Below are 25,745 nucleotides of genomic sequence, written 5' to 3'. Positions count from 1 at the left end.
TCGCCTATCGCATCATCACCAGGTGAAGATGCTGTAGGCCAGAACGTGGACTACTCTGAGGTCAGGTAAGATATCCTCATGATCTCCTTGAACGTGGTTCGCAGTGAACCTCGCAGCCATCGGATGTTGTATAATCTTCCACAACGCTCCACCGAAGTTGGTTCTAAATGTCGAACGCGGCTTTATAAGACGCAGCTTCTATTCCTTCTGTCGTCATGGCTCTTTGCCCCCCCCACCCCCAGTCGGACAGGGGAGGGTTAATAGCAGCGCAGACTGTTGCCTCTGCCTCTGCTGCTGCTGCTGCTGCCGTGGGGGTGTGAACGGGAACAACTTTGCCTGGACGCACAGCGACACACGCGCGCGCACTCAACCTACTTGGTTCTCACGAGCGCTGGAAGCGGCCGCCCCGCGGACAGAGAAGGTCGAGACAGACGCAGAAGACGCGGCAGCCGAGTCTCCGTCAAGCAACGAGCAAAAGTAAGTTTTTGCTGCCGCTTTTGTTCCCTTTCCTTTCCCTTTCCTTCGAAGCCTTGACGTCAAGGCTTCGACGAGGATCCTCGCTCCCCTCGCTAAACTTCACTTTACCTGGGGGGTTCTGCGGGGAACCGTTACGGCGGCCAGGGTCGCCGACATGTTCGGCTAAGCTGCGAGTCGGGGAACCCCAGGAGAACAGAAAGGCTGCCAACGCTTTGAAACTCGGCCTCTGTGTAAGAAACAAACAGCTCACCGCTCTCTGTGACAGAAAAAACAAACAACCCAGCGGTCGTTCCGATGCTGTGGGGCTCCACGAGTCATTTCATTTGCCCTTGCCCCCCCCCCCCCCCCCCCACACACACACACACATCTGTCTGCGTGTTCTCGCTCCAATGGTTTCAGCAGACGTCGGTCGGACCCACGACTGTGAAAACGCGCGTGAGAACGGTTCATCTCTCGGGGGTCTCTTAATTCTCCTCGTGTCACAATAACTTGACGACACGCGTCTTGAGGTTTTCCGCCAAATGATCGAGGAAGTGGGTTTTTACCGAAACTGTACGTTTACTTGTTTTTCTTCCATAATATAAATTCCTTACTTCAAAAAAAAAAAAAAAAAAAAAAAAGGGCATTTGCCTGATATACAAGCACACACACACACACCATCAAAAGAGGAGACCAAGACGTAACAGGTGAGGTTGGGGGAGTGGGGGGTGGGGGGGTGAAGCCTCACCATCATCATCACATCATCAGATTTGGAGGAAGGGATGGGAGAAACATCTCTGACGCTGAGGGGCAACTTATTTCACTCACAGTGGCAGAAGTAACGGAAAAAGGAGCTGGCACCGTCACCCACAAGACCATGTAATGGAATGTTAAAGTGCCATAAAGAGCTGGAGGCGGGTCCAAAGGTCATACGGGCAGCAATATAGGTGTATATTTGGCACGCCGCCCCCCAAAAGTGTGTATTTCATTTGCCTCAGATATGCGTATTTCCTCTGGGGATTCAACTGCTTCTCCACAGATGTTGGTTTGTGTACTGCATTGAGGGAAATAACCCCCCTGTGTTCAGGCCCTGTCAGATTTGTGTCAGTCGTTTTACGCATGAGAGTGTTTGCGACATAGAAAAGAAAACAGAGGCCAACTCTTTTTTTTTTTTCTTTTTCAAAAAAAACCCCCAACATTTCTACAGTTCTCCCTTGGTGGCAGCGTCTGACATTACAAAGTTTCATCCACCAACTCCAAAGAAGGCACAACGTGAAGTTGCGACTGTTTCATTGTCCACCTCCTCCTCGATGAGCACCGTTAGCCGTTGAGTGTTGAGTTGCTTTGCCTGCGTGTTTGAAAAGTGCAGGGTACTACAGAGAATTTCCGAAGAGCTAAAACTATTGCATAATTTACCGTTGAAATGTAACAGCACAACATTGTGGGCAAATGTCAAGATAAGACACATTCAGGTTATTGTTTAAAAAAAAATAAAAAAAAAATATATATCACCATTTCCTGTTTAGAGGCAACAGACTCATCTGTGAGGTTCATCTTGCGGCATGTGGGATGTTTTTAAATGGAAGCACAAGAAAATGTGACCTTGTTTTGAAAGATGTTTACATAGCAGCCAACATGTTTTTTGTGAAAAAGTAAAGCTGTTTTGTATTGAAAAAAAAACAAAAAAAAACACTAAAACTTTTATAGGTACAGCTATTGGTATGAGAATTCTTGTGTGAATTCCAGTATTAGTCAGGTCTGCTTGTCATCAATGCTTCGTCTGTTTCACGGCACTGTGGGTAATGACTTGGTGCTGGAGTACTTTTGGGGAGTTCTCATTTTCACGTCATACTGTGGGAGTGCCATTGACTCATAATATGAGACTTCTGTCCTTTATTGGAGGTCAGGTGGACACGGTGGGATTTAAAGAGACAAAAATATCTCCAGATTTTACTGACCATCAAAATTGTATTGCTGTTCTTTGGCCTTTTTTTTTTATTTATTTATTTATTTTTCTTAAAATGGAATCCCAATATTGCCAGAGAGCTGCTGCATCCAAACACTGTCGCTGGATTCTGGCGGGTGGTATTAAGGGCTTTGGAATCAGGATGGCGTGTGCAGGTTTTTTGGGCCAGCGTGACGGCATCACAGATGCATAAGTGGGTCATGAAAACCATTGGAGGTGGCGGCTGGGAGAAGACTGCTGGCACGGAGCCCGTTTAGGCCGTAGTCGATGTGTATTGGCTTTCATGACGCGTCCTCTGCCATCTGCAATCACCACTTGTCCCCGATGGCTTCTCAATGTGCAAACAGTTTCCACTGAAACACCGGCCGCCCGCCCGCCCGCCCGCCCTGCCTGCAAATTCCAACAGAGTGCGAGCTAAAAACTGATAAAGCCCTCTGCACAGTGGTTGGCCATGTCTTAATTGCACATGTTTTTTTTCCCCATCTAAAAACCCTGTTCACATCTTTTTGTGACGTCCGCAGCGTTATGAATTAGTCATACGGTATGTTATTACAGTGGGATCGTTATTTGGTATGTTTGGCTCTACTCTACTGCAGAATGTACGGCCAAAGTAATGATTATAATTTGGTTTTGCAGCAAACCTCAGCACAGTCTGTCATCTGCTTCAGCATGAATTGGCATTGGCTTTTTATTGCTCGAAAAAAAAAAAAAAAAAAAGCATAATAGGTTGCATCGAGACATTGTTGGAAATTCTTTTCAGATGGACAAAGGAGGATTTGGTGGTGGTGGGGGGGGGGGGCAGTCAACAAACAATGGCTTTCATAACTAAGCCTGTTTTAATCCGCACTGCTGCTCACCATCGAGACATAAAGACCAACAATCTCCTTTAAGGATTATCTGCTCTGTGGGGCCTATCTGCTGTGTTGCTTTTGGTCAGGCCTGTGTCGGTTTTGTATACATGAAATAGTGTTGTTATTGATGCTATCATGTGCGTGTGATTAGTCAGTCCAGGTCACTGTACATAGTCTCATTGACCCCGGCCATCTCTTGAGAGGCCTGGTCCTTTTTTTCTGATGCAAATGTGTGTTTTTTTTTTTTTTAAATAACCGTCTGTGCCAACCAGCAGCTACTTAGATACTCAGCTGCTTAGATAAGAGCAAAAACATTGAGGAAGTGACTGCTCAATCGACCTGATACCAAATATGTTAAGTATGTTTGCAAGTAAGAATAGTTTCAGTGCATGTTCTGGTCACGTGACTGCTATGTGAATTAGATCAGTGCTCCGAGGTCAGGGTTTTCCCAGAGATAGAATGAAATACGGTACTTTACCATTACTTAACACCACTGCGTGTTTTGGTAAAGTACAGTCACTGGGGTTTCCTGCGTTCTTATTACCATCACTTCTCATGAAGACGAGACGGGTCTAAAGATCTAATCTAGCAGTGAGCCCTAACAGACGACAGACGACAGCTGCTTCTGCAGCAACGAGAGCAAAACCTCCGCACCTTTGTCACATTCTTACATTTCCAGAAGAAACTGAAGTCTCCGTGCACCAAAAGTTGAGAGAACGGAAAAGTTTGTTCACCTTATCCGAGTGGTCTTGCCAGGATATTTTGAGAGTCCTCGGTGACCACGATGGCTGCTTGTATTTTCAGTGCTCCCAGCGAAGGAAAATATATCTGGCTGGGGCCAATATTTTCTTTGGCCGGACTGAGTCGTGTCACGTCGGGAGTTTCATGAAGTGTTCGCGCGGCGCCGAGCATGTGGTGCCGGCCGCCTGGCTTACAGGTGTTTCCTCAGCGGAACGTGTTACTCACTGCAAAGTCACTTGGGCTCGTGTCTGTTGCGGAGGAAACGGCGCTCGCCGCTGCGTCTTGAATGACTGTCGTTAACACACACGTGGGACGAGCCCAAACCCATAATGTCAAGACGCTCCTGCCTCCTTCGAGGCTCTGATTCAACAGCAGACTGTCTCAACTGTGCTTTGCCTCCGTGGCGGCAGCAGCCTCGCCTCACAGTCACAGTTTTAAAGATAAAACACCTCCTACCAGAGCACCATTACCGGAAAACTGCGAGACTTTCGCCGAGTGCGTCTCAACATTAGTTTCCTTCTGTTTGTGTCAGCGGCGGCTCTTTTCATAACCGCGTGTTCTTGCATTTCTGCATAATGGTAATGGTGGTTTCACTTGTTTATAGGCTTGTTTTCTATTCAAGTGCCATTAGGATAAAAGCCCATTTAAAAGCCTGTAGTGACTGAATGGAAGTGTTGCAGCCGGTTGAGCAGAAAAATCTGGCTGTTGAAATTATGATTGAATTGATTGAATTCTTCATCAGCAATTTAATCCATAATAATCGATTATTTGTAAACATCCCCAATGATCGCTAATATTTGTCCACGGTGCTTTGAGGTCTGTTTACTTTCTCACACACCGGCACCGTCCTCCTCTATCTTGATCTCAGGCAAATAACCGCAATGTTCTGCTTTATTTCCCTATCTAGAGACATCACCATGGCGAAAGGATGCATCACCGTCACCAAGTACTTTCTATTCCTCTTCAACCTCCTCTTTTTTGTAAGTAATTTACTTCTTCTTTATTTTGACAAGACCTTGCTCTGCAGCTTCCCGTCCTGGCGTGCGGTCACTTCAAGTGTGATTGCTGGCGTCTCTCTCTCTCTCTCTCTCTCTCTCCCTCTCTCTCTCTCTCTCTCTCTCTCTCTCTCTCTCAAGGCCCTGCGCTCTGTCAGCGGCTCTGTTGTGTGCCTACGATAAGCAGGCGACCTCTCGCCAATCCACACACACACACACACACACACACACGCCGATAATGAAAGGCACGTGGTGCCCGAGACCTGTTGCTGTTTGTGCAAGCTTCCTCCTCACTGGAGTATCGCAGGAGACGCAGAAATGATTGTTCTCCAGCGACCTGCTCGGAGGCAGAAAAAAAGCCCCAAAGCACAGGCAGCAGATGGTTTCTGCTTGTGTTCCTCTTGACCACGGCAGCAACACGTAGTACGTGTCGTGGGGGGGGGGTGGGTGAGGGTGTTTGCGCCAGGCTCTTAAAGCTGCCTCACGTGAGAGAGGATGCCCAGAACTCTCCTATAAGACTGGCTGTAAAGCTGACGCAGCGCCGTTTGAAGTTAACAAACACTGTCTAATAGGAAGCGTGTGTGTGTGTGTGTGTGTGTGTGTGTGTGTGTGTGTGTGTGTGTGTGTGTGTGTCCATGTGAAGAGGTTAAGCCAGTGGAGGAGGTGAGGGGGGCAGGAAGTGGTGGGCTAATGATGGCTGCAGCTCAGCAGAGCAGTTCCCCCTCAGCGAGCAGCTCCTCGGCGCGCCTTTAATGACCGTTTGGGGCTTTTTGAGGAGGGACGAGGGATCCCAGTGGTGAAGCTGGCGAATCGACGAAGCCTCTCATCTCCTCCCTGTGTTTGGTCCTCATTACACACACATGCTCTAAACAAGGGGCATTCTTAATTACACTGAAGTTCTGCCCGTCGCAGAAGGGTACGCTGAGGGGAAGCAGGGTCTTCTGGAGCTTTTTAGATGCCGAGATGGTTCAGTCCCACTGACGAGTGACGGCAAAGTAGATTTTCGACACGGCACGGCAGTGTTATCTGTCTGGGATGATATCTTATTAAAAATCTCAACGTGACCGTCAAGATTCAAAATTGTGCGTCTTCAAAGACACTCATCCGCTGATCTTAGATCTCAGTGGCGCAACTTGAAAACCTCCCCTTGAAATTCTATTGCGCCACCCGCGTCAGTTGCGACATTAGTTGCAACAAGACGTGGAGATGCTGAATGCCTGTAAACAATGGCTGGCGGCTGCAGTTTTGTCAGGACGGGTCAATATTTTTCCATTAAGATGCCATCATAAAAATAAAAAATGAATAAATAAATAAATAAAAAAATGCTTTATGCTTCTGTCCCCGATCAGTTTTTGATCCTGACTGACTTCAGCAACAGTTAGTTTCCGCCGTGAAACTGTGAAGCACATTAAAAAATGTTGTCCGCCACGTTGGCAGGAAGTGATGCAGGTTGGCGGTGAAGACAGGATGTGGATGATATGAGTCTACGAAAGATGACTGACGGAATGTTCTTTCAATCACGTTTCTCAATTGACTGTGTGGAGAATTTCATGTGTGATTCTATCATGATTTTTCAACGTCTCTTCCCTGCAGATCTTTGGAATATTGATCATGGGCTTCGGCCTCTGGGTCCTGTTTGATAACCAGAGCTTCATCGCTGTTCTCCGTGAGTGTTATTTGTCAAACACACACACACACACACACACACACAGCTGACTTTTCAGCAAACAGTCACCGCTTCTGTATTTCAGCACCCTGGAGTGCAGTGAAGTGGAGCTAGAGATCAAGATGTGTGCCTTCCTGTTCTTTTTTTGTTCACCCTTTTGCTTTTGGGAATTTTATCCCATAGGAATCATTCCCAGGGAGCCGCAAAGAGGATGTTTGCACCAAACCATGAATGTGATTTACTGTTGAACTCTGCAGGCTTGAGCTGCTGGGAAAGCTCTTACGCTGAGACACAGATACAAGCAGAGGAAGAAACCTGTGAGGATCGAGGGAGTTGGTTTGTGGGGAGACGTGCGAGGTTTAAGACCAGAAAAAAAAAAAAAAAAAAATCAGAAACTTGACTCCGCCCCCCACGGTTTCCTCAGAGTTGAACTTAAATGACTCTGTGCTCCCCAGACGGCAGAGTTGCACACACAGAACCTCCACTATTTGAAGCCGCCGTGTGGCAGAGGGGGGAGAGAGCCGACCTCCGACTCGTATTCTCCCCTAAACTCATTAGCCTCGCCACAGCTGATGGTTTATCTTACTCCCCGTCTAACTGCGAAGACACTGCCGAGAACATAATCAAATCCAGTTCCACTCTGGCCCGGGAAAAAAAGGGACGAAATCCACGAATGGAAACCTTTGCCGGCCATAAATCGTCTTCTAAATGCTCTCAGTGTGTTCTTCCCAGATGGGGCACTGCTGAGAGCTGCAGCGAAGGTTTCCCCCTAACCAAGGCCTCCGTGGAGAAATTCTTTATCTGCTACCGCAGAATGTGCAGGAAGTCAGAAATTGTTTCTTGTTTTCTCTCCAAGATATCCTCTGGGTCGGGTATATCCACTTTCACATTATCATCCAGGATAGCAGGATTGTTGGGTTTTAGCATCCTTGCTGCTAACGCTAAAAGCATCAGTTCTAGCGTCTGGCTGTTGTTCTTAACGTGGGAGAGGTGTCTGCGAATGTGCTGTGCTTTTTGTGACATCACAAAGAGCTCATTTCTATAGTTGTGTGTTTAAGCAACGCACATACTTTCTGGAAAGTTCACCAGACAAAAGAGGTTAATGATGGAGTTCACTGGCAGACAGGCTAGAGACACAACTTTCTGAAAGAAAACTCTCAGAAAACACTGTTATGCAGTATTAATTTTGCATCATTTGCGAGCCATAATTATTATTCTTTTTATTTGCCTTGATTTACCATAACCTTGGTAAGTTTTTTTCCTGAGTAGAGCAGATGGAGTCTATATTTAGTCTGCATGTCTGCTGCTTTGACTCGACTCTCGACCGCATCTGGCCTTGGCGTCCCGACCGCTGGGGCGGAGCTTTGTCTTTGTGAGCGTTGGAGGTCAGTCGGCCAGAGTGGAATCCCTCCCAAGGTCCTCCAAGAGCCCGGCCGTCTTATCTGCGGCACTGCGTCCTCAACATAAAGTACCCGTCAGCCTGGCCAGACGCACTTATTGTTCTGATAGTCCGGCTGCTGCTCCGGAGATAGCGGAGGTCTTGCGTCCCTGAGACCCCGAGGATTTCCCCTTCTGTGTGCAGCTCCCTGACCTCCTCCTCCCCGCCGCGTATTTTTGTTTCGCGTTTCGAACTTGACTCAACCGAGAGACTCCTCCTCCTCCTCCTCCTCCTCCTCCTCCTCCTCCTCCTCCTTCTCTCCTACCCTTCCTCGCCGGCTCCCCCCTTTTTTTTTCTTCCCAAACTCACTGGCCTGCTGTGGAACAAAAAGCAGCGATGCTCTGTTTATTGACTTTGTCCGTCCCCCTTCTGAAGCTGTACCATCGCTTCGCCATAAACAGGATCTGTTTCCATTCTTGTTTTATTAATAGAAGCCTCTGCAGCTGTCGGCATGAACTGAGAGTTACTGTGTGAGCTTGTTTTGTTTTTTTTTTCTGTTTCAGGCCGCTTTGTTTCAGTACAGAGATGTTAATATTTTAAGCTCGGTCTTATAATGCCGTGAATGTCTCCCTCTGACTTGCGCTGGTTTCTAAACAGAGTCTGTGACCCAGAACATTCAGCGAAGCAAAGTACGGAACGGCAGATGTGTTCCTACTCGTGGTAAAAACCCAGTCTGTCAGGAGGACGTGGCAGGTTTTTTTCATTATTACAAAACTAAGAGAGCTGCTTAATCGCACACATTTGTCTTTTTTAAATCTGGCCCCTCCTCTCTTCACTTGACTTTGCTCCACAGCAGCATGTGGCTCCCGTCATGTTTACAGAAAGACTCGGCCTCAGAGCGCCGCAGCTCCTGCCTCGTTAAATAGAGGAAGAAAAAAAAACGAACGACTTCATGGAAACCACCCAGTCGACTATTTGGGGAGACCGTATGCGGCGGCAGACATACTTTTTTTTTTTTTCTTTGCCGTGTTACGCGGCAGAAGAGCGGCGTGAGCAGGCAAAGTCACACCGACTCGAGAAGAGAGAGAGAGAGAGAGAGAGAGAGAGAGAGAGAGAGAGAGAGAGAGAGAGAGAGAGAGAGAGAGAGAAGTGACCGCAGCACAGAGACGCTGCTGCCCGTCCAGCAGCACTGTGCCGTTGACAAGCCGAAGGTCTGGGGAAACACTTCAAGTCTGTCGAGTCTGAAGTGAGCTTGGAAACACAGAAAATAGTAATAAATCCTCCAACAACAAGAGCAGCGTTACAACACGGTTCTACTGAGTGGTTTGGTGCCTTCAGGCTGCTGCCCTCCTCCTCCTCCTCATCCTCCTCCTCCCCACAGAAAGAACGTCCCAATTAGAAACTCCAGAAGTGGTCACAGCCGGGATGTATTTTGAGGTTCGCCTCGGCGTTGTTTGACATTTCTGCCCCCTGCTGCTGCATTTTTTTTACTGGAACAAGCCTCCTCTAATCGCCGGGGCTGCAGGGGAAACATGCGTCTCAGCTGCGCTTCCCACAATTAACTGGCCTGTGATGTGATGTGATGTACGCAGAAAGAAAGGGCGGGGCGGGGCGGGGGTTTGACCTTCCACTTCTCCTTTGCACAGAGACTCTGTGCTATTGACTAAATACGGCCGGGGAGAAAGTGGTGATCCTCCAGCAGGGTAATAACTGTCATTACGGCTCTCCAGCGACGTTAGGTAAACACGTGTCGCACATCATCACAACGTGTGTGTGTGTGTGCGTGTGTGTGTGAGGCCCCGCGGGTGGGGGAGAGGAGGTCCTTTAATTTCTTTTGACGCGGCCGCAGTCGTGTTTGGAGAGGCAACATTGTGCCAGAGCAGAACCAGCTGCCAGTGTGACGAAGGGACCGGAGCTCCTCCTCCCTGGAGCTCCTCCCTGGAGCTCCTCCCTGGAGCTCCTCTCTGGAGCTCCTCCAGCTCCTCTCTGGAGCTCCTCTCTGGAGCTCCTCCAGCTCCTCCCTGGAGCTCCTCCCTGGAGCTCCTCCAGCTCCAGATAGCAGGCGGCCACGTCGCCGCTCCACGCTATCGCCGCGCCAACCCTCTCATCCATCTCCTGGCCGGGTCTCTCACCCTCTCACGGAGCTCTCCACATACCAGCGAGCAAATCAATTCCTCTTGCGGCGGTGGCGGCGGCGGCTCTCTCGTCTTGTCTCGGTCCAGCTCCCTCCAGTGGCCTGTTACAATAATATTGTGTTAGAATAATAAATGCGCTGACGTTAGACGAGACAAGTTAATGATGCGCGCCGTGAATCATCGCCTCCCCCCCCCCCCAGTTGAACTGATAAATTGGTATTAAACTGACTCTTGTTTTTCTGCACTCATGTCTTTTTTCCGTCTCTGTCCATCAGAGGAATCCTCCCACACGGTCAAAGTGGCCTCCTACATCCTGATCGCGGTGGGCTCCTTGTCCATGGCCATGGGCTTCTTCGGCTGCATCGGAGCCATCTACGAGATCCGCTGCCTGCTGGGTTTGGTGAGGGACTGCTTTCTTTCTTTCTTTCTTTCTTCCTTCCTTTCTTTCTTTTTTTTTAAATTCTCGCCGCTGAACGGAAAAACACATTGCCAGGCAAAGTCTAGTTTATGTTACAAGCAGCTGGCGAGGACCCCTAATGTGTTTTAGAGCAAATCGTTCACCGCAGTGCGTCAAGGCCTGGCTGACTAAGGAGGCCTGATAGATTCCCGCTGACAGTGCAGCTTACGTGTGGCCTCTGTGCTCAGGGCTCAGGGCTCAGGGCTCAGGGCTCGCAGCATGTGTGTGGATCCTGGTGGGCGACGGGGGATAAAGCCAGTCAGATGCAGGTGGGGGTGCAACATGAACAGGCAGGGGGGGGACAGGGGGGTTCATGACCCCGACCAGCGTTAAAACCTGCTGGGGGTTAACTGAAGAGCTGCCGTGACCTACTTCTCCACTTCCCCCCACTGACAGTGACCAGCTGGCTGCTGCACGTGCACACACACACACACACACACACACACACACACACGCATGCACGCAGCAGCAGCAGGGTTTGTGGAAAGACCCAAATGCGAGCGGATAGAAGGTTGTTAGCTTTCCTTCTTCCCGCTGGGATTTGATTTAAGCATCTAAGCTGAAGCGCTAACAACAGAAAGGTGAAGTTGTCTGCCTGACGGTAATGTGCAGCAGAACTGAATTATAAATACTATATTGACACACACACACACACACACACACGCACACTCACACACAGTGAAACTGAAGGTAATACTGGACCTGCTACTGAACAAGTGCTGCACCCACAGCAACTTTGATATTTATTTGTGGTATCTGCATCCACATTATAGCTGTCCAGTACTATTGCTATTAATGAGTTGTGTGTTGTTGACCTCTTGAGTAAGTAAGCAGCTTTCTGTTGTTGCCATAAGCTACTCTGTTAAAGTCATTTATTTCGTACTATTGCGACTGCTTGACATTTGTTGTTTGAATGTACGCGCTTTGCAGGTGTCATCTGTCAGTCAAATGTCAGTTTCATTTGTACGGTCGTTTTAGTTCTGTTTTTTATAAATAATAGAAACTCTTGCTCCCTTGACCTCCAGTACTTCACGTGCCTGCTGCTCATCCTGATCGCCCAGGTGACCGCTGGAGTTCTCATCTACTTCCAGAGAGATCGGGTAAGAAGTCGCCGACTGAATTTCCCCTCCCGCTTTTCCGTTTTGAAGCGCTCGCGCAGTCTGCTGACCTTTTCCACTTTCCCCCTTTCACTCCTGCGACCGCCTTCATTCGCTCATAAGTTTGTCTTGGCTGAGCGAGCGAGCTCGCAGGCAGCTGACACAACACGGTTTTTGCTTCAGTCAGTGTAAAAGGAAAGGATGTTAGCGTGTACCTTACGCAACCACTTAAGGAAGTAAAACTCTCACTGAAAGTTCCCTGTGACTTCTCGTGCAGCCGTGCTGTTTTTCCTCGTCCAGCTTGATTACGTGAGCGTTTTGAAGCACTGACTGGCCTGTCTGCAGGTGGCCTGTGAGCGCTCTTGATTGCTGAGGGTTTTTTTTTTTTTTTTTTTTTTGCCTCTAATCAGCGGCCCGATCAGTCGCAGCAGGAGTCGAAAACAAAAGGCGCCGCTGCCGTGTTTGTTTGCACTGCCTGTGCAGAGGGAGTGTCGTGTTTGGACACAGCAGCCTCTGGGCCTGCTTTTTCATTGGGTCGCTCCCTCAGCCGTCGGCCCTGCAGCGTGCATACGTGCGTGCGTGCATGCGTGTGGATTCAGGCACGCTCCCTGTGTTTAAAGCTCACCACAGGGCAGGGTGGTGCCCTTTCCCAGAAAAGGGTGAGGTAGTGGCTCACGTCCTGTGTACTTGTGAAGGAGGATCGGTGCAGCGGCCGCCCTGCGGTCTCGCCCGGCCGAACAGAGCCGCGCTCCAGCCCACTTCTGCCGCAGCCTGCAAAGTTCTCCAGCAAGCTCAGATGTTCACATGCGTGTTCTTCAGCTGCTTGGACATGTAGCCGCCCCGACGCGCCCACATTATTCCAATGACTTCTGATCACTTTTACGCGCCAAAGACTTTGAAGCGGCAGATCAGCCCTGAGTTAGAGATTGAAAACGTTGCATAGGTGTCTGTGGCCTCTGTGACATCACAAATTGGTTGATTTGCGCCAGTTTAGCGCACACTGAAAAGTGGGGCAAGCAAGATATCATATCAAAATATCCAAATCATTCTGAGCCCTACTAAACTGTCGTGGTCAATACAAAAAGTCAAGCCTAATGGTTTCAGGGACGCAGAAGGCACAAAAATCTTCCAGGGACCTTCGGTCTGTCGTGCAGCCGTAACTCCGCCCACGCTCACGCAGGCGGTAACCGAGCCAGTGGAAACCCTACTCGGTACCGAGGAGGCCGGCACTAACCGTGTAGAACCGGTGGAAACACACCCTCAGTCAACAGGTGGACCTGGGTCGGAGTTCCTGGGAATGTTCGACAGGTTTAAATAGGTCACACCTTCAAAACGACCGCATGCTTTTCCATCGGACTCTTCTTGTGGTTTGAGCTGCTTCCAGAAATTGGTGCAGCGCAACACAAACTAACACGCATGTCATTGCAGGATGTATTTTTACTATTTAAACTCAGCAAGCAGCTGAGTGCTCTGGACATTCGGGGATTTTTTTTTTTTTGTTGCTGTTTTAAGCGTAAAGTCTAAAATATTGGCTTTAGCTGCAAATCCACGCATCGCCAATAAATGTTCTTGTTTTCTCATCTGGCTTTTTCCAGCTGAAATTCGAGATGTCCAACATCATGAAGGGCATGATTGTGAACTACACTGGCCTGAACAGGACCACGGAACACACCTGGGACTACGTTCAGAGGACGGTGAGTTGATCAGCACCAACAACTGTGAGCTATGACGTGAGCCTTCTCGGCTGTCTGTAGGCAGCTGCTCAGATGGCGCTTTGAAACACAATGTTTCTCACTGCAAACCAGCCGCTCGTGCCTGTTTCTCCATTTTAATGAACCGCGGTGAAACTACCAAACTCCTGCCAGAGTTCTGGTTTCAATTCACTCTTGTGAAGCTTGAAGTGCTTTTAGTCTGGATAGAGGTGGAGCTATGTTCAAGGTGGCTTGAAGATGTGTGGAACTTTGGTTGCACTTCAAAGTAGCTTCACACCGATCATATCGGCTATATCGGAGCGGCCGATATTTGGCATTTTTTTTTGAAATGTTCGTGATCGGGCGTCATGTCATAAATCACCGATCCGATCGATGACGTCATGGTCGTGTTGAAACTTTTTTCATCCGTCTCGTTTACTCCAAAGTAGTGCCGCAGCATCGACGTGTTTATTTGTTTGTATCCGAGAGCTAATGATTCGTGATTCAAAAAAACTTCATTTTCGCCTTTGTGCCTCTTCCTGTTTTGAGTACCGTCGCCATGTGACGGACAATAAAGTTTCTTTGAATCTTCACGACGGCAACATCCACGGGCGACACAAACAGACATGTCGGAGGTGTGGGAGTTTTTCAAAGTGAGAGGAGCAGACATGTCGAGTTCAAGAAACGCAGCGCGGAGAAAGAAAAAGAAAAGCAAACTCCGAAACGGATGCTAAAGCAAACAACTTTATTGATACTCAGGAAACAGCACATACGTATATAAGTACATAAACAAGTAATTTAAATATTGCTCCTCACGCGATCGGTTATCGGCTTATTTAAACTCACTGATCAGTGATCGGCACAAAAATGGTGATCGTGTGAAGCTAACACGGTGTAAAGCTAACAGCTAACTTTAAAGTAGCTTCCCCATTGGAATCATTAGTTTGACGCCAACAAAACAATTCTGCAGAAACCAAGCGTTCTTGTTTCTTGCTTCCTCTTATTGTGGCCAAGCCTCTTGCTCCTTATCTCTGTCTGCAGCCAGGAAGAGACCCATTACTGGAATTCTTAAACGGTGACATTTGCCTTGGAATGCTGTTTTCAGCAAATAAAAAAAAAAAAAAAAAAAAAACTGCATTTTTATGTGCTTCTCAACCTCAGCCTCATCTCCTGACTTAATCACCTTTTCTCTGCCTTCGGTCCTCCACCAGATGGATTGCTGCGGCTGGACACATCCCAGCAACTGGTCTGACAACCTGGTGATCAAGAACAGCTCCCAGAACCTCTACTCGTGCTCCTGCCGCAACGCGTCGCTGCCCGGCTCGGACATCCGACTCGTGGGTCTGTGCGAGCACCTGTCCACGGATCTGCCCATCTTTGAAACGGTACGGCCAAACCCTCCCTCTTCATCTACACCTGCGACTGGTGAAACTGTGCGGAAAGTTGCCGCTAGTGTTGTCCTGACTGATGTTAAGATGAAGCTTCAACGTGAAGTCCCTGCCAGCCACGAACACACGTCCCCCCCGGCTGCAGGTTCACCGACACCTGACTCACTCAAGGTTTGCACAGGCAAAAGTGTGAGCAAAACGAATGACGAAGCTGACCTACCGAGTGGATGCTCGCGGCTGTCAGAGGCGCTAAACAGCTCCATTCAGTGTTTGGCTCAATGAATTGGCAGATATGAGTTTTCTGACGAAGGCGCAAAGGCACAACTTCATCTCCATCTCCACAGATGTCATCTGTGGACGCCCTCCGACCCTTCAGGGTCACGATACAGTAGCAGTAGTAGTGGCAGTATTTAATGTATATTGCTGTGCTTGTCGACAGCCCGTCCTCAGCGAGGCCAACGGTAGCCTTTGATTCATATATACCTGCATTCATACATACATTTGCCTTGATGCAGGAGTGTGAACCTGCAGCTGGGTGCTCTGGCGTAAGCCCCCCCCACCATCCCCTCAATCATTGACAGAAGTGGGCGCGGCTCAAGAGTGTGTGAGCCTGCCAGCCTTGGCCTGGCCGGGCACAGCGATTTTTCTTCTGTGCGATGTGAACAAACGGGAGGAAGGCTCCATTGTTCGAGGCCGCTGCGTGTTCCACAAACCCTCCGACGCCTCAGACTTCCTGGGCTCCACGGAGCCGTGTTGTTCTTCCCCTCGGCGGCCTGAACGCCCAGCCAACAGTGTGGTGTTTTGAAAAGGCTGCGGCTGTGCGTCTCCTCCTGTGTGCCGTGTTTCTCCTCACCTCTTCCTCCCTCCCTCCCTCCCTCCCTCCAGGGCTGCATCACCAGCGTGGAGAAATGGCTTCTGGAAAACTGCGGAATCATCCTGGGAATCTGTGTGGGCGTGGCCGTGGTGGAGGTATTTCAGAATTGTGTTCTCGTCCTCTTAGAAACTTCAGTCAGAGGCTCTGTTTCGTACTAAAAACATGGCCGTGATATGGAGGCTTGACAGCCTGATGCTTCATCCCAGTGTAGCGTCCTCACAGCAGGTATAATGCACAGCAGGCAACAGTGTATTTAGCCCTCTGTTTACAACCACCTGTGGAGCCGTTCCTTTTGGACGTCCTGCTGAAGCTGACGGTGGCTCACTGTGACATTGCAAACTATTAGCCAGGGCTAGCAAGTAAGTGAAAGAAGTCAAGGAGGAACTTAGCGATTGTGTTTGCCTTGGCACAGCGAGCATGAAGCTGCATCTGTCAGTGAGGAAACATCCAGAGACATGAAACATGGACAGCAGGGAGAAGACAGTGCAGCAATCTGCTGTTCTTCAGCTTGGGTCAAATTGTCCCATATTTGGTCTGAGAAATCGGTCTGTTGAAGCTGTCGCTCCTTCACGTTGATCGGCGAACTGACGACCTCCATCACTCCCTGCAGCTCCTCGGGATGATCCTCTCCATGTGCCTGTGCAGGAGCGTCGTCCAGGAGGACTACACCAAAGTGCCCAAGTACTGAGCAGAAGACAGCGCCATCGCAACACACACACACACACACACACACACACACACACACACACACACACACACACACACACACACACACACACACACACACACACACACACACGGACGGACAGATTTATCCTCCCTTCTACTCTTCCTCTCCTCTCTCTCTGTTTAATTGTCTCCTTGTCTTACACTCTAACACACACACACACACACACACACACACACACACACACACACACACACACACACAAACACAAATTAAGACAGCTGTTTCCACCGTTTAAGCTTGTTCAGCAGCTGCACAGATTTCTCACACCCCCACACATCCACACACACACACACACACACACACACACGCACACACACACACACACACACACACACGTCTCACTCATCTCACTCAAGCTGGACGAGTTCTGGGCCCTCCAACCCGGCGGCTCGCTGCTGTCTCTCATCAGTTGATATTTTAAGGGGACGTTTGTCATTTTTAGTTGAGTCCTCTGCGAAACGCGTGTTGTTTTTTGTTTGTTTGTTTGTTTTCCTCCACCTTGAAGAAGCGCTTCATAACGGTAGAAGAGAAGAGCACTTTAGTGACTTTCTGGGTGAGCCGGGGTCCCGGAGCAGCTCCGTGGGCGGGGCCGGTGGAGGCTGGCGGCGGCTGTGCGATGGTGCAGCTGGTGTTTGTGGAGCAGCGGTGCAGGGCAGGGCTGGGCTGCTGCGGTCGGTGGGCTGCAGGGCTCCTCTCTTTCATCTGCAGCCCTGATATTAACCTCCGTCGACACCCAGCAGCTCCACCGGGCGTGTCCCGCTGCCAGCCCAAGCCGCCGCTAGCTTTCCAAAATGACTAGTTTTGCCTCGAGTTAGAGTCGGTAATGTGTTGAGTAAGTCTTTTTTTAAATGTACATATATATGTATATATATATTCTTGTGTCATCTTTTTTTATTTTATTTTTACAACTGTGCTCGTGACTCAAGCCGGAGGTCGGCGGTGCTCGTTCAACGTGTCGCTCACCCACGTGTCCTTCTTTTGGACGTGCTGTTGTTCCCGGTGTCCCGTCCGAGGGTCCTGATGCTCAGAGAGTCACTGCCGCAGCCACTCATCAGCACTAATTCTATCTGAATGGGAGGGATTGGAGCGGTTGGAGAGTCCACCTGTCATCCCTGTTGTACCTGAGTTCAACAAAAGTTCTGGCACAGTCTGACTGTCAACCTGCCCTTAAAGTCCACATTGGTGACGATTGATGTTGATCAAAGAAGGGACGAAAGTGGGGGGGCAAAAGGGACAAAGTGGTTAAACAAGGATTTAAACTGAAAAAATTAATCTGGATTGAACACAGAAGGGAGGAGTCTGTATCTGATTTTCACTTGGCTGGAAAAAAAAAAGAAGAGATATTTAACTTAATGAGACATGAAGGCTTTTTTGTTAAATGTTCAACGTTTTTTGTTTTTTTATAAGAAAATAAAGAATATTCCATGTAGAATACAAATATTTGTTTACCTGTAATGCCATGTTTTTAAAAATGTCTTTTATATTATTGAGAAGCGTCAATAAAGCTAAATCTTCAAGACGCCTACTGGTGACTGCTGGTCTCGCACTTCGAGCAACTGCAGCGAAAGGAACATTTGAACCGTCTCTTGCAGGTACTGTACCATTAGCTACCAGGAGGTGGCAGTGTTCGGTTAACTTTGACCGTGCAAGTCACAGCGGATCCGTCATGGCGTGTGTGTGTGTGTGTGTGTGTGTGTGTGTGTGTGTGTGTGTGTGTGTGTGTGTGTGTGTGTGTGTGTGTGTGTGTGTGTGTGTGTACGGGGATATTATGAAAGATCTTTTTTCGTCTCGTAGCTGCAGGTTTGTTTGTGGTTATTTCATCGTGTTGCATCGACATCACAACCCAACTGATGTCCCACTGTTGTTCTTTGTGTTCTCTCTTTAATTCCCTCAGAATGTCCAGTGGTTGAACAGAACAAAGGGGCTTCACATCCACTATGTTCAGGCTGATATCAAACTGATATCTAATTACGAAGAGCTCGTGTTGTAAAAAAGGACTTAAAGCAGCCCCGCTTTTCAACTAAGACAACACAACCACGGCACACACACAACCCCCATCCCCTGATCTGCTTGCACTCCTCTCTTCCACACTTAACCCCGGAATAATGAGCGGCGGCTCAGTGGTGTCTCGTGGGGATGACTCTTCAGGGAGATCCAGCCTTGTGCTCCGAGCTGCAGACATCAGCCCCGGGGAACATCTGTGCAATCTGTGAGAGGCAAATTAAATTAAAGTTCCCACAAAGCCGGTTGAAGCCCTCCAAAGTTTTTTGAGGATTATAAGAAAACTGATGTTGGATCTCTATCTATCTATCTATTTATCTATCTATCTATCTATCTATCTATCTATCTATCTATTTATCTATCTATCTATTTATCTATCTATCAATCTATCTAGCTATCTATTTATCTATCGATCTATCTATCTATCTATCTATCTATCTATCTATCTATTTATCTTTCTAGCTATCTATTTATCTATCTATCTATCTAGCTATCTATTTATCTATCGATCTATCTATCTATCTATCTATCTATCTATCTATCTATCTATTTATCTATCTATCTATCTATCTATCTATCTATTTATCTATCTATCTATCTATCTATTTATCTTTCTAGCTATCTATTTATCTATCTATCGATCTATCTATCTATCTATCTATTTATCTATCTATCTATCTATTTATCTATCTATTTATCTATTTATCTATCTATCTATCTATCTATCTATTTATCTATCTATCTATCTATTTATCTATCTATCAATCAATCAATCTATCTATTTATCTATCTATCTATCTATCTATCTATTTATCTATTTATCTATCTATCTATCTATCTTATCTATCTATCTATCTATCTATCTATGAAAACTAGAGAATCATAATCAAATGCATAAAATGTAAAGTTATCTAAGACTTTGGTGTTGCCACGTGGGAGTGCTGCACCGGGGCTCCTCTGGCAAGCAAACACGCTCAGACCAGACACAAACGGTACCTCCCCCTATTTCTTTATATTTTGCTAGAAGAAGACTATTCATCCCACATTGGGGAACTTGGCACAATTACAGCAACAATGCAGTGCAAAAGAAGGAAAATTATATTGATTCAAAAAAACGAGAAAGAAAATATAGAATATTTATGGGCTAAGAAAGGGAGAAAATAATCTTTTAGACTGGGCTCTCAGTAAGTCCTCAGCCTAGGACATGATGATGATGATGATGATGATGATGATGATCATCATCATCATCATCATCATCATGAGCTAAAGGAGAGAGAGAAAAACACTAGTTAAAGTGAAAGGTTCATGTTGACATTTGGAACAAAAAAAGAAAACTTTCAACATCATCAGCATGTTTTATGTTTGTTATTTGTTTGTTTGTTTGTTTGTTTTAATAATTACAGAGATCACAGGCGTGCGGGCCGTCCGTGCAAATGAAACCAGGATGTTGTGTTTACCTTGGAATCGACATGTTTTCCTTTGCTCTCCGCTTCACTGCTGCTGACAAACTGGGTGTGTGTGTGTGTGTGTGTGTGTGTGAGACCCCCCCCGCCCCCAATCCTGTTCATCAACATGTTCAGACAACACACACACACACACTCACACAGACAGATGCCTCAGAGTCACTCAGCAGTGGATCTCACCTCCACAGCAGCACGCTGACCTGTCTTCCTGTTTTCAACCTCTCTCGCTGGGCTCATGTGTGGGGGAATAAAAGAAGAGATCTGACAAACACAAATCACTCCTTTGCTTCACTATGGTAACACAACAAGCCAGCTCTATCCCCTGTCAGGCCCAGGTGACCTCCCAGGGCCAGGGCTCATCTGATCAGCGGTGAATCACACGCTGGCCTGGTAGAAGAGATCCGTAGGTGGATCCATCAGCTCCTCCAACAGTCCAACAGTCCTGCAGCCCGGCGGCGGGAGTCCCCGTCGAAAGACAAATCTCTGAGCGAGCGGCTGGTCGACCTCTCCTGCACGCGGAGACACTGAAGTTGAGCGAAGACCTGGGGAACGGCTGCTGCAGCTCCGCTGCGTCTGCCCTGCAGGTGAGAGGGCAAGCTTCAGGTGCGCAGGAGAGGAGAAAAGAGGTCGTCCAGTTGTTCTCAGCAAGGATGAGTCTCTCTGCATTAGCTGGTTTGTCTCTTTGATTTAAATTAAATTAAATTTCAAAAAAGATAGTGCTTCATACGTGAAATAAATCCAAAGTCCACCAGCAACCGCAGCAAGTTTAACGACTGACACATTAAGGCAGCAATTTAGCGACTTGGTTCCCCGCTTGAGTGTCTCCGTTCTCGATGTTCTCAGTTTTATTTGTTGCAAACTGCAAGGGAAGACGTTTTCATAATTACCCTTTAATGAGGAAAATAATTACCACGGGGCAAAGTACTCTGTAAAGGCCGTGTGGACGTGGCCAAAGGGAACATTGCTGCTGCTGCTGCTGCTGCTGCTGCTGCTGCTGCTGCTGCTGCTGTCCTCACACTGTAAGTTCATTCTTCACGCTGCTAAACGATTTTCCGGTGGAAACGCACAACCTCAGAAATGAAAATGGCTCCGTAAAGCGTCGGCCTGGCCGCCGTGATGAGAATCTGAGCGAGCTGAAACGCCGTCGGCTCCTTCCGGCGAGCACAGCTGCTGCTGCTGCTGCTGCTGCTGCTGCTGCTGCTGCTGAGGCGGCGGCTGCTGTGGTTACCATCTGATCCTGATCACACCTGAGGGCTGCCAACCACTTTGCTAATTGTCTCTCATTGTTCTGTAAATATCTCATCATTCCGCCTCCAATCTCGGCCCACTGACGCGCCGCTACGATGTTGTTGCACCAGTGTTTCCTCCATCGGCTCACACGGCGTATCTTACCTGAGGATGTTGGTTTGCTTGCTCGCCTGCAACTGTAGCGTTAATGCATCTCTCTGTGTGTGTGTGTGTGTGTGTGTGCGTGTGTATGTGTGTGACCTGATTGATGGTAGTGTTGGTGGAGGCAGAGCTCCTCTGACTGCAGCCGCAGGCAGCACCAGGCTTCTCATTAACCTATGATAATGCACCTGTCACCCTCACACCGGAGCCTTGCAGCACATTGTTGTGGGTGGATGTTCACACGTTTCTGCTGCTGCTGCTGCTGCTGCTGCTGCTGCTGCTGTATCTCTTCTTGATTTTCCTTTGCACACGGTTGAGCTCCGCCGCTCAGAGGGATGCTGACTCTCTGCAGATGGAGGCTGATGCATTTTGTCTCCGGCCCTCACACTCTGCTGAATGCACGAAAAAAAAAATAAAAAAAAATCTGTTTTCCTCTGAACACTTTATTTGTCTGCAGACTCAAACGACGGCAATTTTTCTGTGAACTGGCCACCGAGCTGCAAAGCGCTATCACAGAATGCATTCCCTCTGTGTCGACTCACTTCCAACGCAGGCTGATTTTTATCTCAGATTCCACAGTGAAGAGACTCTTCTTCGGTTTGAAACATTCTCTGGATTGATCCACTGCACCGGGCTGCAGCACTTCTCGTAAATATTTGAATGACCTCTCCTGTAAAGTCCACATCTTCGGAAACCATTTTCTTTTTTTTTTTATTCAAATCAAATCAAATCGAATTTTATTTGTCAAGCACCTTTCATACAAAAAATACAACCCAAGGCGCTTGACAATAATTAAAGTAAAATAGGAAAAAAAAACAGCAATTAAAATCCACCTGCCTCCTCCCAAACATATACAGGTTAGTAATCCCCACAACCCAGAAACAGTCAGTAATAAAAAAAAATAAAAAAAAAATACCCATAAATAAAAAAAAATGGCAGGGCAGTGAGGAACTGTAAGAGCACAAACACGATAACAAGGAAACAGCAGAGCCTATCCAAAAAAGGCCTGCTCTGTGAGATTTAGTGACATCTGGTGGTATGCAGGTGCATTGCAAACAATGTTAACGTTGGTCCCTGCTTACTGCTGTGCAATTTGACTGTGCAATTTTATCAGCAGTGGTCTAATATATCTGCCTCTTCACGAGTCCCTTTGAATGCCTTACACTGTGCCTTTAATCTTTAATTGTGAGGTGGAATGTTGCACAATCAATACATCAACACCTGGTGCGGCACACAGCAATGTTGCATGCGGCACCTTAACTCTCAGGAAGAACCGGAGATTATCAACAATCACTGGCCAGAGAAATAATTCTCCCAGAAATCCCAAATTAATCCCCCAAAAATGTTTTCTTCACATTTTCCTGCCAACAGATTCATTCGACACGAGCCTGCACCACAGCGGCCAAGATTCGGCTTCAAAGCCGGTAGAAATACATTTTTTGGAGGGGATTTTTATGGGGTGGGGGGGGGGGAGGTGAATTGTTGGCTCTTGGTGGTGTTATGCTGCATAATTTCACACCAAGAGAAGCAAAACAGGGCTCCTAGTCAGAGAAGTCAGAGAGGTTTCCAGGTTTGGTCTGTGTATTAACAAGAGGTCAAAGCTGCAAATCACACAGTTTATCAGCCACACAGTCTGGAGTCAAGCTCTGGAGTCGATCTACTGGTTGTTGTCGTCGTCGTCCTCAGTGATCTTTCCCCCCGCTAACTGCTTGCAAATGTTTGCGCGTTAAAATCACATCTGAGCGACTGCATGACGCCGCAGCGCCGCGGCTCGAGCTGCCGTCACTCGGGTCACCCGAGGCCCATCGCGTCGTCTCTCTGCAGGTCATTTTCTCTCCCCGGTAGGGATCCTCCGACTCCCCTGACTGACGACTTCTCCATCCCCCAGCAGCAGCAGCAGCAACAGCAGCAGCAGCAGCAGCAGCAGCAGCAGCAGCAGCAGCAGCAGATTCTTCTCCTCCGCGGGGCCCTCGTGCCATTTATTTATCTTATCTGCTGGTTCGGTGGCAGCAACACAAACCCAGGAAGAGCCTCCGGGACGGTGGAGGCGGGGAGGTGGGGAGGTGGGGGAGGAGGGCGTAGAGAGGGATAGCGGGGGGGGGACGTCAGTAGGGGACACGCAGTAAATCAGAGCGTCAGCACTGTTCTATCAAAGCCGGGAGTGATACTCAGACGGCCAAGCTTCACTCCTCTGGTTTTGGGTGGGGTGGGGTGGGGGGGAGTCTGTGGCGGGGGGGGGTCGACTCCAGTCTCCCATTAGTCACTCTGTCAGATGTCGGCGAGATCGACGAGGCGTCACCAGGCGCTGGGCCGTGCCAGGCAGACTGTGGGATTTCAGACTCGGCAGTATTGGCAGTGGCGGTGGCGGCGGCGGCGGCGGAGGATCATGATTAAGGAATGAGCATGTGCGGCGGTGGGAGGGAGGGAGGGAGGGACAGAAGTCTCTGGCACCCGTCGCATCCAAATGTTTTTCTCTCTCCACTCTCTCCCTCTTTTTTCACGCTGTGCCACGCCGACCTCTCCGAGGGAGATTGAATATTAGCGGGAACGTCTGCCAGCGGCGTCCTGGTGGAGAGCGAGCGCAGGGCAGATCAACAGGAGGGGCGAGCGAGTGAGCGAGTGACCCCCGGCGAGGCAGCCGCTTCCTGTTGGATGGGCTTCCTGTCGGGTGCCCGTCGCGTGACACCTCCTGGTCTCCAGGGGGAGCACATCCTCGATCAGGGGGTGGGAGGGGGGGGGGGTCGTATTGTCAGACTGACCCCCAACGTCCTGCTGCCCTCTGGAGAGCAGGATGATGTGGTGACGTCTTTGATGTTATTGGCTGTCGCTGCAGGGAGGCGGGATCTCGGCAAGGATTCGATGTTTTGCTAAACCGGATGCAGGTCTTCACTCCTCTCCCAGTGAGGAAGCCTCGTCCAGTTCCGATGCACCGCAGCTTCCTGTTGAATCCCAATTAAACCCTTGCTCTAGCTCCTCCTCCTCCTCCTCCTCCTCCTCCTCCTCCTCTTCCTCAAAAACACACCGATTGGTCCAGCCAGCGGCTGTGGGTTTGGGGGAATTCTGGAGGTTTTCAAGTTGACTTCCTGTAATTGTGATTTCAGCCTGCAGCGTCTCAGAGGTCAGGCCTCCCTGCTGGGTTGGTGGGTTTGATGCACTCGAGCCTCAGATTGTTTCCTCAACTGCATCTACCTGTCCTGCAATGGGCCAGTTGGAGCAGACGGATCCGTCAAAGGTACCTCATTCTGTCCATCCCCAGGTTTTACCCCAGACTGCCCTGTGGAGTAGAGTGGCCTCACGCTATTTACCGTCCACCAAACTCCAGAAAGAAAACGGCCTGCTTAGCCCCCTGTTTACAGCTTCCTGCTAAAACTTAGCCAGCTGGAGGCGTTGTCACTAATGTGATGTGTGACATATATTTGTGCACTTTGTGATATTTGGCTTACATACAGAACGGTGTGTTTCAGAAGACACTCTCTGAAAAGCATGGCCTTCCATTATTTATAGGGCGGTTCAATGAAAAGTGCTGGGCAATACCAGCTAAGTGCAACACTGGGCCTTTACGTAGGAGCATTAAAGAAACATCAAAATGGTTAAAGATGATCGGAAAGACTTGATCCAAATGAACTGAGCTGATTCATCTTTAGACCAGGGTGTTTTTATTCCTTCCTGGCCCCCCTGTGATGAGTTTGTGTGATGAAATATTAGAGAACAAGCCTGGGCTGTTGTGATGGGCGTCTCGGAACATGAAAGCCTGCTGTGTTTGAGCGTGAACAGTCGGCCCGCTGGGGGCTGGCGGGAGCAAAGAGAAAGAATAAATAAATGAATGAATTTGGGGGGGAAAAAGACACGGCGCTTTCTCCATTTCATTATAGAAAAGAAGTCAATTTATGCGTCAGTGTAATCAAAGGCAGAGGAGGGAGCGGAGCAGCGCTGAGCGGAGCAGGACGGCCTTCAGCTGCTGATTAGCGAAGCCCCGTTAATGAGATTCATCGACGGTCTGCTGCTCCGAGGCTGTCGGCGCCGGTCGGCCCGTCGGCTCGCAGCTCCTGCTTTTGCTCCGTTTCTCACGTTCCCCCTCGCCGCCTGTCCTCCACCTCTTCCTCCTCCTCCTCCTCTTTCACCACCTCCTCCTCCTCCTCTTCCTCCTGGAGGGAGTCCTGTTCACAGCAGGAGTCCCGCCCCCTCCAACACTTGACACCAGGCTCGCAGGTTTTGGAGGTGCAGCTTCAAACATCGCAGGCTTCAGACTGAGGCCTTTTCTTTTTCTTCTATACGTCTCCAGATAACACAGGGCGGGAATCTTCATTTACAATCTGACTTCTATGTTTCATGTTTTTTTTTGTTTGTTTTTTTTAAATGTATGTAAATACTTTTACACTCTAGTCTAAAGGAGAAGCAGCAGGTGTGATCTGAATCAGCACTTTCCCCTCCGTAAAGTGCAGCATCACTGTGTCCAGACGGCAACCT

General features: G+C 48.6%; 2 protein-coding genes across 2 annotated transcripts in view; one reads left to right on the top strand and one right to left on the bottom strand.

Moving 5' to 3' along the window:
* edc3 (enhancer of mRNA decapping 3 homolog (S. cerevisiae)) overlaps positions 1-25,745 on the bottom strand; it is a 237,940-nt gene that overhangs the window by 54,177 nt on the left and 158,018 nt on the right. The gene's annotated exons all lie outside the window — the stretch shown is intronic.
* On the top strand, positions 324-17,942 carry cd82b (CD82 molecule b). Its single transcript, XM_076027386.1, has 9 exons — positions 324-477; positions 4,922-4,994; positions 6,603-6,675; positions 10,464-10,588; positions 11,671-11,745; positions 13,338-13,436; positions 14,645-14,818; positions 15,707-15,790; positions 16,306-17,942. The coding sequence occupies exons 2-9, from the start codon at positions 4,932-4,934 to the stop codon at positions 16,381-16,383; spliced, it is 771 nt and encodes a 256-aa protein (XP_075883501.1). The 5' UTR covers positions 324-477; positions 4,922-4,931; the 3' UTR covers positions 16,384-17,942.

Source organism: Nelusetta ayraudi, unplaced genomic scaffold, assembly GCF_046127955.1.
Source record: "Nelusetta ayraudi isolate G7.1 ecotype Tasmania unplaced genomic scaffold, CSIRO-AGI_Nayr_v1 ptg000020l, whole genome shotgun sequence".
NCBI lineage: Eukaryota > Metazoa > Chordata > Actinopteri > Tetraodontiformes > Monacanthidae > Nelusetta > Nelusetta ayraudi.
The sequence above is the reverse complement of the archived record's forward strand: the minus strand, read 5'-3'. Positions and strand labels throughout refer to the sequence as shown.

What these genes read in the sequence shown, in the direction of transcription:
- cd82b (XM_076027386.1), top strand. Translation starts at nt 4,932, where the DNA reads ATGGCGAAAGGATGCATCACCGTCACCAAGTACTTTCTATTCCTCTTC. An exon ending in TCTACTTCCAGAGAGATCGG is followed by an intron (nt 11,746 to 13,337) that starts GTAAGAAGTCGC and finishes GGCTTTTTCCAG; the next exon opens with CTGAAATTCGAGATGTCCAA. An exon ending in TGGGCGTGGCCGTGGTGGAG is followed by an intron (nt 15,791 to 16,305) that starts GTATTTCAGAAT and finishes CACTCCCTGCAG; the next exon opens with CTCCTCGGGATGATCCTCTC.